The sequence below is a fragment of the Cebidichthys violaceus genome, unplaced genomic scaffold (genome assembly GCF_023349555.1).
Source record: "Cebidichthys violaceus isolate CVI_PGR_0920_01 unplaced genomic scaffold, fCebVio1.0.p SCAF_4, whole genome shotgun sequence".
NCBI lineage: Eukaryota > Metazoa > Chordata > Actinopteri > Perciformes > Stichaeidae > Cebidichthys > Cebidichthys violaceus.
Genome location: NW_027176594.1, coordinates 16,177,769 through 16,191,269, shown reverse-complemented (window position 1 = coordinate 16,191,269; position 13,501 = coordinate 16,177,769). Strand labels below are relative to the sequence as shown.

The 13,501-nt window shown below is 42.9% G+C and overlaps 2 protein-coding genes across 4 annotated transcripts in view; one reads left to right on the top strand and one right to left on the bottom strand.

Moving 5' to 3' along the window:
- Nucleotides 1–4,164, top strand: part of ntn1a (netrin 1a) — a 58,064-nt gene extending 53,900 nt beyond the window's left edge. For all 3 annotated transcript variants that reach the window (XM_068726926.1, XM_068726924.1, XM_068726925.1), the window contains one exon: nucleotides 2,169–4,164. In XM_068726926.1, the coding sequence (XP_068583027.1) occupies nucleotides 2,169–2,497 (329 nt within the window). In that variant the 3' untranslated portion in view covers nucleotides 2,498–4,164. The remainder of the gene's footprint in view (nucleotides 1–2,168) is intronic.
- A 92-nt stretch (nucleotides 4,165–4,256) lies between these two features.
- stx8 (syntaxin 8) overlaps nucleotides 4,257–13,501 on the bottom strand; it is a 43,733-nt gene continuing 34,488 nt past the window's right edge. The window contains exon 8 of the mRNA XM_068726927.1: nucleotides 4,257–5,738. Coding sequence (XP_068583028.1) covers nucleotides 5,674–5,738 — 65 coding nt within the window. The 3' untranslated portion in view covers nucleotides 4,257–5,673. The remainder of the gene's footprint in view (nucleotides 5,739–13,501) is intronic.

The following is a 13,501-nucleotide window of genomic DNA, read 5'->3' as shown; positions in this document are numbered from 1 at the left end:
GGAGGGGGCGGGGCGCAGGGAGGGGGTGGAGATGTCTGATGAACAGAAACATCCCGGGTAGAACTACTCTGGGTGTGCTGTGATTGTTGACTAAACACAAACAGAGGGACCGGCACCTGGTGGCAGCCGGTAGGTGCAAGGTGGTGCCGAGGTCACCGTCGGGTGGCACCAGACCAGTCTCTGTTGACACGGGGCCTCAGGGGGACATACTGTACAACTGGGGTGAAAACGATCTACAAACGAGGGAGGTGGTATTTTGGGTGCCCCCCTGGTTCAGGAAGTAAAAGTCCCATTCGCTATCTGCATTGGCGATAAGACTCACAGTTGGAGCTATTCTACAGCTTGGATGGACGATAAGCAACTATGTTAGAAAATACTTGTTTTTTGATTCCAAAAAAAGCCTGACAAGGCTGTAAGCATGATTTTCCCATGGTGCATTTTGGGGGGAAAAAAACATATCACAGAAGAAAGAATCTGTTATTGTGTCTTTTCCCCAAGTCAATAAAGGTTTATAGCCAGTCAGATTGTATAGAAGTCTTTGAGAAAATGACTTCTCACTTGATTTATTACCTCAGTTAACATTATATACATGAGTTTATGCTCTCAGTTACTAGTTTCTTCGATACAGCTTGATGTTCATTCAGTAAATGATGGTCCATTTAGAGTAAAATAGACCATAAAGCAGGGTATGCTTTAGGGCGGGGCTACCTTGTGATTGACAGGTCGCTACCACGGCGTTGTCCGATCTGGGAGTTGTCTGTGTTTTCTCCTTACAACTTTAACCCGTTCTACAGTGTGCTCTCACTTCATGAAAGTCAATCGTCTTATTCAGTGCTTGGCTAACGGCCGAAAAGCCAAAATAACAACGGCCAAATACCAAGATGGCGAAAGCCAAAATGCCAAACTCAAGGCTTCAAAATAGCAGTTCACAAACCAATGGGTGACGTCACGGTGACTACCTCCACTTCTTATATACAGTCTGTGCTCCCAAGGCGGTGATCCAGCACGTGCAGGATATATCTCTTAATACTGCCATGATGTTCGGCTCCATCAGCTCGACGCTGAAAGTGAAACCAGTGACCCTGTAGCACATTTCAAAAGCTTTCCCATGAGTACAGGAGAAGTATAATGGAAGTTAATAGAGATCTGGTCAATGTAATACATATTGATACATGCTGGGTTAGGTTCCTCTCTTTCCCTCCCTCCCTCTCTCCGAGGACCATACCGGTTGATTCATCATGTGATATCACTGAGTGTCTTTCCGGCTCACGTCTCTAAGAGCCCTACCCTGTCTCCTAATCACATTACAAATCACGCTGCTCCGTCAGTAGTAATGGACACAATGCACGTGGGGCTGTATATTACAGCTGGACCATAAACCAGCCTTTTCCACGAGGATAAAAACAGTATTCATACCACAAGTCTAGTTCATTGGGATTTACAAGTACATGAGTGCCCGTTCACAAAGATTCATCTGCCTTTATCACTTCTCTTATTTCTCAGGTCATTACTCGCCAGTTGATTTGTCAATGTTATCAGCAGCTCATACTAACGAGATGTCAAAAATGATGACAAATGATTGCTGTAAAAGCCCCTTGATTATCAGAAGAACATCCAACCTGTAGGGATGTCCCGATCCAAGTTGTTTTGGCCCCAAATCTCAATGGTTATATCTACTTTTATTTTGATTAAATATGTATCTGATACACCTTATTTTGAAGATTTGATGCCTGCCCTATTTGAAAGGCATAACGTTAACGTTGGGGACGGTTCACATGCCACGTCTAAAAAACACGTGGAAGACACCGACCATGCTGTTTTCATTTTATTTATTTTTATCCAAGGTGCTTTGCGTTCCTGTTGCGCCTGCCGTTATTAAGCAACCAAACCTGATGACGAAGTTGTCGGTAATTTATCAGTAAGCCTCACTGACTTTACTAAAAGCCAAAACAAAGATAAATGGATTTCCAGCACTGTAAATCCCTCAAAGTAGCTCTACTGCTTGATTAGCCATCTTCAGATTGGCCGATCTTTCAACCGGGTGTTGTGACGTCCTTGGACGGATCGTACAGCTCGGACGTAGCCGTGTACTAAAATGACTTCTCCTTCATATATTTATCAGGTGATAATGTGTCATACCATTTGTCCAACCCGATTTCACTCCGCAGCTGTCCAGGTGCACATCCTGAAGGCGGACAAGGCCGGCGAGTGGTGGAAGTTCACCGTCAACATCATCTCCGTCTACAAGCAGGGCGAGAGCCGCATCCGCCGCGGCGACCAGTTCCTGTGGGTCCGCGCCAAGGACGTGGCCTGCAAGTGTCCCAAGATCAAGCCCGGGAAGAAGTACCTGCTGCTGGGGAACGACGAGGACTCCCCCGGCCAGAGCGGAGTGGTGGCGGACAAAGGCAGCCTGGTTATCCAGTGGAGGGACACGTGGGCGCGCAGGCTCAGGAAGTTCCAGCAGCGCGAGAAGAAAGGCAAGTGCAAGAAGCCATAGGCGGGGAAACAAGATGGAGAGGATGCCGGAGAGGGAGAGGAATTCAAGAGAAAAGCTGAGCGGGTGATGAAAAAATGATAAAAAAAATAAAAATAAACAAAGAGAGGCAGACGGAGGACCACGGACAGACAAAAGACTGTTTACGTCGCTGCTTTTTTCGTGTAGAAGCATGAAGAGAATTATTTAGGATGATTTGTTTTTTTCTAGTGGACTTTTGTTGAAGGAGCTCACCTCGCAGATTTGGTTTCATGGTTTATTATACTTTGAGATTTGCCTCTCTTGTGGATTTGCCAAATTTGCACCTATTACCAGCATATAAAGTTATTTGTGTTTGTTTTCCCTTTTTTTTTTTATCTCAGTATGAAACCATTATATTTTATGTTTAAATTTGTATGGACATTTCCTGCTGGTGCAAAAATGACAGAAAAAAAAAAAAAAACACCACTTAATTACCACTGCAACTTTTTGCCTCTGCATGGTTTTCTTGTTGTATTCTTAGCGAAGAGGCGAGCTTGTTTCATCAAAAGTCTTCACTGATCTGATTGAGGGGTAATAATATTTCTGTTAAGAATTGTGCCATAAAAAAAAATATATATTGTTTGCAAAGCCACAGAAATGCATTATACATTAGATTCATGTTCTCCCCGTTGTACAAATTCAGGTATGTCTGCAACTCAAGAAACAAGAAATCTGTAGTTCTACTTGCATGTGAATGCATCTCATTTGAGACTATAATGTTCAATTCACTAACTGGTGCTTTTACACAATGACCAGAGATATTCACAAAATCAGGAGTTGTTCTTGGTTAAACAATTTTGTTTGTTTTAACTCATTACATGTCTTTAGTGACAATAGTGACAACGTTTGCTCAATGTAGTTCATTGTGCAAAGTGGATGCAACAGTACAGTTGTGCCGATGAAAGTGCTGCATTGAACTCAATCGATGCAGAAAGTAGAGAGCAATGAGAGCGGGCATAAAGAAAGGAAAACGATGCCCTTACCTCATGCAGTGCAGACTAATCCGAGGAAAATAAAGAAACTGAAGTGCAAACTGCACCTTGAAAAAAAAATAAAAAAGTGATCAACAATTCTGGATTCTGGAATAGAGTGCGGATGAAAACCTTTACAGTCCAACACTCTCCTTTGCAAACAATGCACGACTGTACATCATTCACTGTGCGACCAGTCAGAAGCCACAGTCTCCCATTGGCCTGTCACTTTAAATTCGCTTCACTTTGACACTTGCACAGGGAGGAACGGGGTGAATTGCAATCACTTGACGCTGCTCGATTTCGAGCCACATCGCTCGTTTATTTGTGTGCAGTTTGGTGGTAAAAAAAAATAAAAAATAACAGTGTGTCTGAAGTATCATAAACTGGATTTCCTTTCAGTCCATCCCGAAACACTTTGAGCAATATTTTTTATGTTGCCCAAAGTATTTGTTGGATCACAAAACCACATTTAGCACCTTTTAATCCGTTCCAAAGTAACTGTAAAAAAAAAAAAGGGGGGGTTTGAGATGTTTTCTTGACACGTGGTTTTAATCTTATGGATTTATACTTCCTCTGTTTAAAATGGTAACAATTTCTTATTCCAATATCTCACTCAAATGCCTTCTAGATGGCTTTCAAAACCACGAGAAATCAAAATCACCTGGGTTCAACGGTAAAACAAAAAGAACAGATGCCCTTATTGCTAAAGTACGTCTCAGTACTGACATTGACATTTAGGGTTTGATGGAGTGTTTTGTTCTTTTAAACACACACACACACACACACACACACACACACACACACACACACACACACACACACACACACACACAGTATATGTACATGTTCCCGCCTTTCATTGTTAACCCTACAACGTAACATTACATGTTTGTTTCTTTCTGTTTGGCACATTGTAATCTGTAATCCCACCTCTCTGGTCTCTGTGGCCTCATGCTGTACATTTTACATCCGTCTCCTGGGGCGATGGTTTTGACAAGCTTCCTGATGAAACGCTTCACACATACCTGTCAAAGCATTGCTTTGTGTTCATACTATGAAATTGTAAATGTTGTTTAGTTGTCACCATTGCCATTTATGTGTTTTTTTTGCAATGTTGTTTTACAATGCGTACTAATATATTATGGTTATTATATATGAATATATTTAATGACACAAGACATTGTGGATTTTATTGTCTTTTTCAACTCTTTTTTTCTTTTTTTTTTTTTTTACTTGTTTGTGGTTGTTTAGATCGTTGCCACTAAAGAAGGAAATAATAACTACTGAACACACCAACCTGGTAGAACTACATTCAGATTTTCAGTTGAAATAAACTCTTGTTACATTAAAATAACATTTGCCTCTGTTGAGTGGAATGATTACGTTGTATTTATTGAGATGTTCAGTTATTCCAAAAGGCACAAAGTTGACTTTTCTTCATTTCATTTCATTTCATTTACTAGTAGATTTCTCAATGGAAATATGGGTAGTGTGGAACTAGTATGTTCGGCTAAATGTCATGTAACCAAACACTGCGATCCTCCAGAGTGAGCCCTGAGCTTTAAATGTGGACAGACAGCAGTCCGGGGACTATTAAGTGGAAATTCCATTTATCAGAAATTACAAGGCAAGTTGATTTACAAGCAAGGAAAAGCAGCCATGATAGCTACACAGCCGAGCCGACAGTTTTGGCTGAAAGCTATTTTATAAACGTTATAAAATCCCAAGACAAATGATAACATTACAGGTGCAACAGTAATGCATGGGTACATACGAGTGAGTGTGGAGGAATGCAAAGATTGCACTGTCCGTCAGCATGAGCCTCGGACCCGGAACCACAGACGGAGAAAAGCTCCCGCTGCCTGCGGGACGTCCCACTGCTGGGTCAACATTCACCACAGTCCAGGCTAGACACATCTTTCAAAAGGCTTACCAACCCCGAAATAATTTAACTGTTTGATACATTGAGAATTTAATGAGACAGACACTTTAACAACTGTTAAATAGAACAAGCATATATGCCATTTTTTTTTTTTTAAAGTCTTCTTTTCACATTGGCTTGGTTGGGCCTTTGACTCCATATGAATCTGATGGGTGTTTATACGACTGTACATCTGAGTACCGTAGATGCAAAAAGGTTTCAAGCAGTCGTCGTAGGAGTCGTTGAGCGCAGGTCGTTGTCGGCTACACGGGCCACACGGCGATCACTACGATGGCTATGAGGAGCAGCACGATCACCACCAGCATCCCTGAAGGAGGGAACATGAGAGGAAAAAGGATATCAGATGGCAAAGGCCAAACCAGTAAAAAAAAATAACAACAATGAATTGATCCTGCTAACAAAGTAATTGTATCCAAATGCTTGATACAGCTCACTGTTCTGTGCAACAGGGCTACATTGTTGTCATTGTGTCACACTTTTGCACGTGGTGACATGCTCATTCAATACCACGAACGCCGCAACTGTTCTTCTCTGCAAATACGCACTCGAGCAGACGGGGGGTCGGGACCCACAGGAGGGCCGCGGGTGATTTTATTTGGGACGCCAAAATAAATTAGCAGAATTTCTTCCATTTTCTTTTCATTTAACGTTTACACTGCAGTACCCCTTTCAGCCACACGAGGAAGCCTGACTGTTCGCGTTGCTCTTATAATTGTAGCCTATTTATAAGATATGTTAGCATACATTCTGTTTGTTTGACCGTTGAGAGGAGATGACAAGTTAACTCCATCTAAACGCATGTAAAATGGTCACATTTATAAAGTATTTATTATTTACATGTTTTCAATGACACGTGCCTAAAACAAAGTTGTGATTCATCAAACGCACATCTCTTCTAAATGGCTGGTTGAGCTCTTCAAGATAATATGAGGTGATGTGGAAATGGCATTAAGAGTCGGTCAGGATGTCCATTTATAGATAATATAAGGACGTCTGTGAATTGGGTCACGATGTTTGTCATTGTTAAAAATTGGGCCCTCAGAATACAAGTTTGGGAAACTCTGCACCAAGTGTGTATTAATCCGCAGCTGAAAATAGTTCCAAACAAATACACAACCTACTCATGTTTGAGTGTCATATACTAAAAACCACAGTGCCCAACTGTAAGAAAACCATTTAAAACAACAAAAAATAAACATTGTGACTATTTAAATGAGGTCACTATTCAAACAAAAGTATTTTATCTTACATTTATTTTACCCCTTTGTGATAAAACCTTTGCAGTTCAACAAATCCCCTCGAAAATTCAAACGTCGAGCAGCTGAGGAACTCCACACATGATGTGAGAGAGATCTCAGAGAGGAAGAGGGGAATGCAGCAGACTCAGGGGAATACACTTGGAAGAGGTAAGAAGCCAACATACCTCACCACTCATTTCCAAAATCCTTGATCTAACGCAAGTCCCAAGTGCTTATGCCCTCGCAGCATGTCACCATTCTCCTCCTGATGACTTAATGCAATTTACATGCATTCAACAGCCACAAAAAAAAAAACAACTTTATTGCCACAGATTGCACATTGTGATAGGCATATGTTTCTGATTCCGCCCTGAGAGGATAATCATTGTTTTTCACTGATACCATGGAAGCAGAGAAGAAATGTGCAAAAGCTCACTCACACTTCATCAAAGTGCTTCACCCCCAGGATCTGAAAATATTACACTTTTTATTATAGCCACCACCCAAAAAAATATAAAAACGTTTCTGTTCAAAATCAATTACAGGTGGAATTTCCATTCTTTGTAAAAAAAAAAAAAAAAAAGAAAAGAAAAAAAAAAGATGAACGTCTTTTGAGAACTGGACAATAAAATGTTATGGAATGTTGCCAACTTGGAAGGGAAGCTAGAGTCCAACCGACAAATCGCTGGGTCGGTATTTTGGCCAACATTAGTTGTATCAGTATCTCAGAGGCCAATACGTAACAAGTAGTTCTATAGAGAAATGCCAAAGAATTAGTGTCTCTACAAGAGAGACGTTTGATTGTAAAGTGTTTGTCTTCAAGGAAATCAAAATCAGCGAATATATTGTAGGCAGATTATTTTCAACTGTCGAATATCAACATCTGTATCGGCCTTAAAAAAAAAAAAAAATCCAGTATTGGTCGGACTTTTACTGAATCCTAAAACAGGAGTAGCTATGGAAACCCAACCCTAAAAGCTCTTTGGTAACATCTGTCATGGTGATAACACTACAGCGTTGGGAATTTAAAGAGTGGTCGGTCAAATATATTAAAATCTGACATCAGTTTTCTCGGGGATATAAAAGAGAAGTGATGGTGGGTGGCTTCCATCCTGCGCTTCATAAACACGTGAATGTCTTTAGGATGTGGTGGTCTATCACTCAGTATAGTGCATTACATATATGCTTTCATCTATACCACACACACACACACACACACACACACACACACACACACACACACACACACATACATTAGATATGGAGAACTTTCTCTGAGGCCCCCCACCCCACCCCCTCCCTTTCGTTCCATCCAGAGATCCACGGCAGTGAAGATTTCAAACAACTGCTGCTCCGACGCTCCCCTTCACTGACTCAACTCGTCCATTGTTTTTTAGCATGGGGCTGGTATTTTCCCCAGCCCTTCGCTTTGGGTTTACATTTCTCTCATTCTTTGGCCCTCTCCTCCCGCGTTCCCCCTGCGCAGCCTAATTGGTCGTCTTTCCCACAGGGAGAGAGACGGCCCGAGATATAAGCCATGCTGAACTAATTGCTCGCGGTGGTAGCGGCGGGCGGCGGTGTGGCGGTCTGATGAAATGCAAGGCTGACGCTGGTTTCTCTGCCAGCAGTCGGGGTTGCGGCTGTAAGGGGTCCAGATGTCTTTGACTCATTGTGTCATTCCTTTGTTTCGTTTAGGTATTTATGGCGGATAGGCTCTTTCTCTGCATAGTTAATTCTTTGTGTGTTTCCACTTGAGGGGAAGGTGTTCGTATAAAGGTCCGCGGGACATGCGTGTTAGAAGCTATCACTGGTCCAGACAGGACCTCTCCCTCCTGATAACTTACACATGTGAGCGTAATATAAATGTCAAAGTAGAAACACACGCTGGGATCGTTTTTTCGTGATGGCTTTTTAAAAGCCTCATGCTTAAAGCAAATACACACACACACACACACACACACACACACACACACACACACACACACACACACACACACACACACACACACACACACACACACACACACACAACACACATTCCCAGCAATTATCTTTGTTTGGGTGTAAACGACACCCAGTCCGCATTAGATTCAGACATCAGAATTTCATTCAGCCCGGTCCAACATCTGTCAGCGACTCCGTTTGACGACACCATAGCAACAATAGCAATAAAGGCTGTGTAACACACGCATATGTTAGTGTGGAGCAAGGCTCTCACACCCTCCTAATGTCATGCAACAGTCAGTCACAAAGCCACGTTAGACACCCGCGCTGACCCTCGCCCTCCCGCTCCCCGTGGTCCAGCCCCGTCTGCCTCAGTGACTAAACAAGCTACTCCTGACCCCCGAGGAGGCCTCCGGAGACTAATGACAATAATGGCGTTTGCTTGCCAAATAGATTACGGCTCTGGTGTGACACTGATGCTGAGGGAGATAGTCGGTGTCTGCTGATAGACTGACCACCCAGGAGCTTTGGGAGGCCCGAGTCTGGGTTCATCCCATCTCGGCAATTTTTTTCAGACGCAATCGGTGAGACAACTTGCAGAGAGAAAGAATAATTGGTGAGAGCTCTGGACGGGCCGAGACAACCCCCCGAAAACGTCCCCTCGCTGCTCCCCGCGTGGCCCCCTGCTTACGGTTCAGAGATCTTTCTGGACCACAAAAGGCGAGGGTGACCTTTCGAGGAAAAATAGGGAATTGTTTTGTGTTAACAAGGTCAGTGTGATGCTCATCATTTTTTTCAGCGCACAACAGAGGAGGACAAAAACTTGACTTCAAGTGTTAGATACACATCTAATGTATATCACAAGTATTTCTAATGCAACAACAGAACTAGTGTGATGGGACTTAGGGTGCTTTCACACCTGTGGTTCTTTTGGTCTGGAGGAAACAATTATATATTGTTGCATTATAGTTCTGGTCCTGCTGACGCTGACTTTTTTTTACAAACAATCAAAGGGTAATAAACATGAAATTATACGGACTGACAGAAACTAACGAGGAACTTGTTAATAGGACCGTCCTGCATCAGGACCCATGTGAGGAAATTAAATTCCAGCATTTTAATGCTTCTGATGTGTATGTTTATGTTCTTTGATTAATAGCTGATTATGCATATCTTTAAACCGCAAATCTTCCACATGTTAGGATGAATAATGGTAGAGACAGAGCTGTTCAAAAGCCACTTTTTCGCATTTCCAGATGCTAACGAGTGCATGGACACACGCGTGAAGCGGATTATTCCGGGATCGCTGTCACACACTTTTTAATGGAGAACAGTTTCTGACCTATTAATCAGTGGAAATATCAAGCGCCGACGTGCTTATATATATATATATATATATATATATGGCTTTAAATACAGATCATTTATAACAACGCCGATGAATTTATTAGTAGTTTAGCTTTTGAGATCACGCAAAAATGACATATCTGCTATCACAAAATCCTGTGGTTGGTTGGTGTTTCTTTTACACCCCAAACAAACTGAACCAGAGTCCACATTTTCAGGCGGCCTCCTTTCTGTTTTGGAGACAGCAAATAAAATATTTGACCTGATGATGACGGTGGATGAAAGGTTAGGGGATCACCTGTGTGATTTAGGGGTTGAGAGTTTTCAGTCTGGACCAACGTGGTTGACTGACCGACCGCAATCCACAGAGGCGTGTCGCTAACATTACCAAAGTGTCTGCTTTGATAACATTCATATATTGTTAGAATACTACCTTGCAGCCATGCGTGTTGCCTCACTGCTCTGCCAATAAATTACCTAGTTAAGGTAATACAAGTGAGATCAAAAGGTCAGATATTCAGACCACTGTGTACTTTTGGATTCTCTCAAAAATCAGGACTAAATTGTACTGAAACCACTGCAAAAATGAGACAAAATATTTATAGATTTCTTAAGGCAAGTTGACTTGTCACTCACTAAGAAGAGTCTCATTAGCAGGATGGACTACTTTAAGCAATCCTTCCATCAACCATGTGAAACATATTCAATCGCCATTTCTAGTTTCCAACTGTGTACCATGTCAGGGCAAAAGGAGGAACAAGAGCTAAAGATCTAGCTGATTAAAGTAGGTGTTTTAAAAGTTGGACCTCCCTATTGACCAAAATGAGTGTTTCCTTGACAACTCCTGACTCCCAACTATTTACATGCTCTTCTTCCAACGCCGTCGAATGCTGCCCCTCACCCACAGTCTCTTTAGGCGTCCCCTCTAGTCTGAACAGCACCAACCCACTTGAGATGCGAGCCACCTGCGGGATTCACGACGATGCAGAAGTGCCCCCTCAACACATTGAGGATTAGCTCTGTTGAGAAGGGCTGCTCAAGCACCGATGTTGCCTGATGGTGATGCCTAAGCTCTGGGGGAACTCACACCACTCTCCAAGAGACCCTTTGGTCCCGTGGACTAATCTGCCACACTAATCCAACCAAACTCAAAGCCTCCACTCCTCAATTCCCACCAACATCATCTAAAACAAGTGGTAATGACTCTGTGAATCAGGCTTAGCTGGTCTAAGTGACAGCATTGGGCCAGCGGTATAAAGGGAAAAAAAAAAGTTATTTAAGGATGGGTATTGTTTGCAAATCTTTGCTACGACTGCCAATTGATATGTGAGTTTCAGCACCAATACAATCATTCTTTCTACTTACTTACATAATATAATTGTATTTCTCTTACCAAATCCCTTTTATGAGTTCAACAAAATAACAGAATTCACAAAAAAAAAAATGTTTTTGATTGATGTGTTGTTGTTTTTTTTGCAGAGTGTAAAGTAATGACGGGTTTCAACTGCTTTGAGGTGTTTAAATAAAGTCTAAATCTTGCACGTTTAGGGAGACGGATGTCTCCACAGGGCCGTGCTGTGGAAGAATCCAGTATGTTTCAACACAGTGGATGTTTCACAACACTACGGGCACCAGTCATGCACAGTATGCCACAACAACATGTGGGTCCTTCCCTCTTTTTTTAGTGAGGTGACCCGTCCCATAGCTCGGCTTTCAGCTGCTTTTTTGGAGATCTCTGGTGCATGCGTTCAAAACAGTTTTTTCCCTCGAACTGAGTGCAAATGTCTGATGATCTCTATTGATAATCCTGCAATGAAGAACATATTTCTTGGAACGTTTCCAGCTCTTAGCGCAACTTTAGGCTGCAAAACAAAGATGCCTTTACAACGAGTTGGCCACCAATAGTTATGTTAAGCATGCTCCCGCCTGTCAGAGCCAGACGTTTCTAGCTTTACAAGGACTCGGCTGAGACATAACACCCAAACGCCGGCTTTGGATGAGAGGTGGTTTCAAAAATAAATAAAGCCTTAAAGCTGAGGAATTATAAACACGCTTCCATGGAGAGAGAGAGAGAGAGAGAGGGAGAGAGGGAAAGCCCACCAAACAATTTGTGGCATGTGGTATTTTCAATTCTTTCTCTGCTTGACACAAAGACAAGTGTCAAACAACTGAGGAGACGAACAGGGGGATGACAGAGAGGAATGGAGGGGAGAAAAAAAAGAAAAGAAAGAAAGAGAGCGTTGAGGTGAGAGTGAAGAAGACCATGGGGGAATTTTCCATTCACAAAGACACACACACACACACACACACACACACACACACACACACACACACACACACACACACACACACACACACACACACCCAATACATACATGCATGCACAAGAACATACTTTGCAAATACAGTTGCACACACTTTCCAGTGCACTCCAAAAGAATATGCACCGTACACTACATGCGATGCATATGAACATGCACACACACACACACACACACACACACACACACACACACACACACACACACACACACACACACACACACACACACACACACACACACACACACACATACACTTGGATATTCTTCAGCCTGGAACGGGGGGAGAGGGAGGAGGGAGTTGGGGTGGCGAAAAGAACAAGATAAACAAATGGAAAGACGGAAAGAAAAGAGTCCTGATTTTAACACAATATGAGCTCTGGGATCTTCAAACAAACTTGCGCTCAGGCACCATGGGGACGCGGCGGACAGAACGAGGCATCCTGAAGGGCTGACCTCCCTTCTGCCCGCTCTGCTTCTGTCTGCGACCGCCCGTTCGCCAGGTCTCCCAGCGCGCAACAATGCAGCCCTTCGCCATAGAAAGGCTGTTTGGCGTTTGACTGGGCAAACTGAAGTCCTCGCATTCCACGGATCGGCTTCAGCCAGCTGACGTTCTTCTCTGAAAAAGCATTAACCCACTGAGAAAAAACACAAAAAAAAAGTCTTTATGTAAGTGGCGAAACAAAAGTTAAACAAAGCGAAGCAGACCAGAGGTAATTGAGAGGGGAGGGCCGCGCGGTCACAAGGCCTCTCGGTGAACAACTCGCCAAAATCCGGAGTTGAGAGAACAGAGGACGCAGAGGACGGAGAGGACGCAGAGGCTTAGTGTGAGCGGCACGTTAACAGCCGCGGTGCTCCGTGTGCGTCTACACAGGATACATTCAGTCATAAGTGCGGCAAAAAAGGCCTCCAGCGACCATTCACCACCCACATCCTCTGTGCCGAGAGGGCTTTTCAATATCAGCATCATATCTGCTGCACCATTGAGGCCAACATTGCTCAATTCCTGAATGCTAAAGATGAAAAATTTGTATTGCTGATTTATTTTCGCTGTCAAACTATATTAAGTCGAAGGGAAGTGTTATTGTTTTGTCCAACTTTATGTCACACCAGGCAGAGTCGTGTCCTCTATAAAAGCTATAGTCTGTTAGACATCTGCTCTGTGAACTGCATGATGGGAAAAGAAACGGGGCAAACCTGATGCTTAGTGCTCGTTCCTA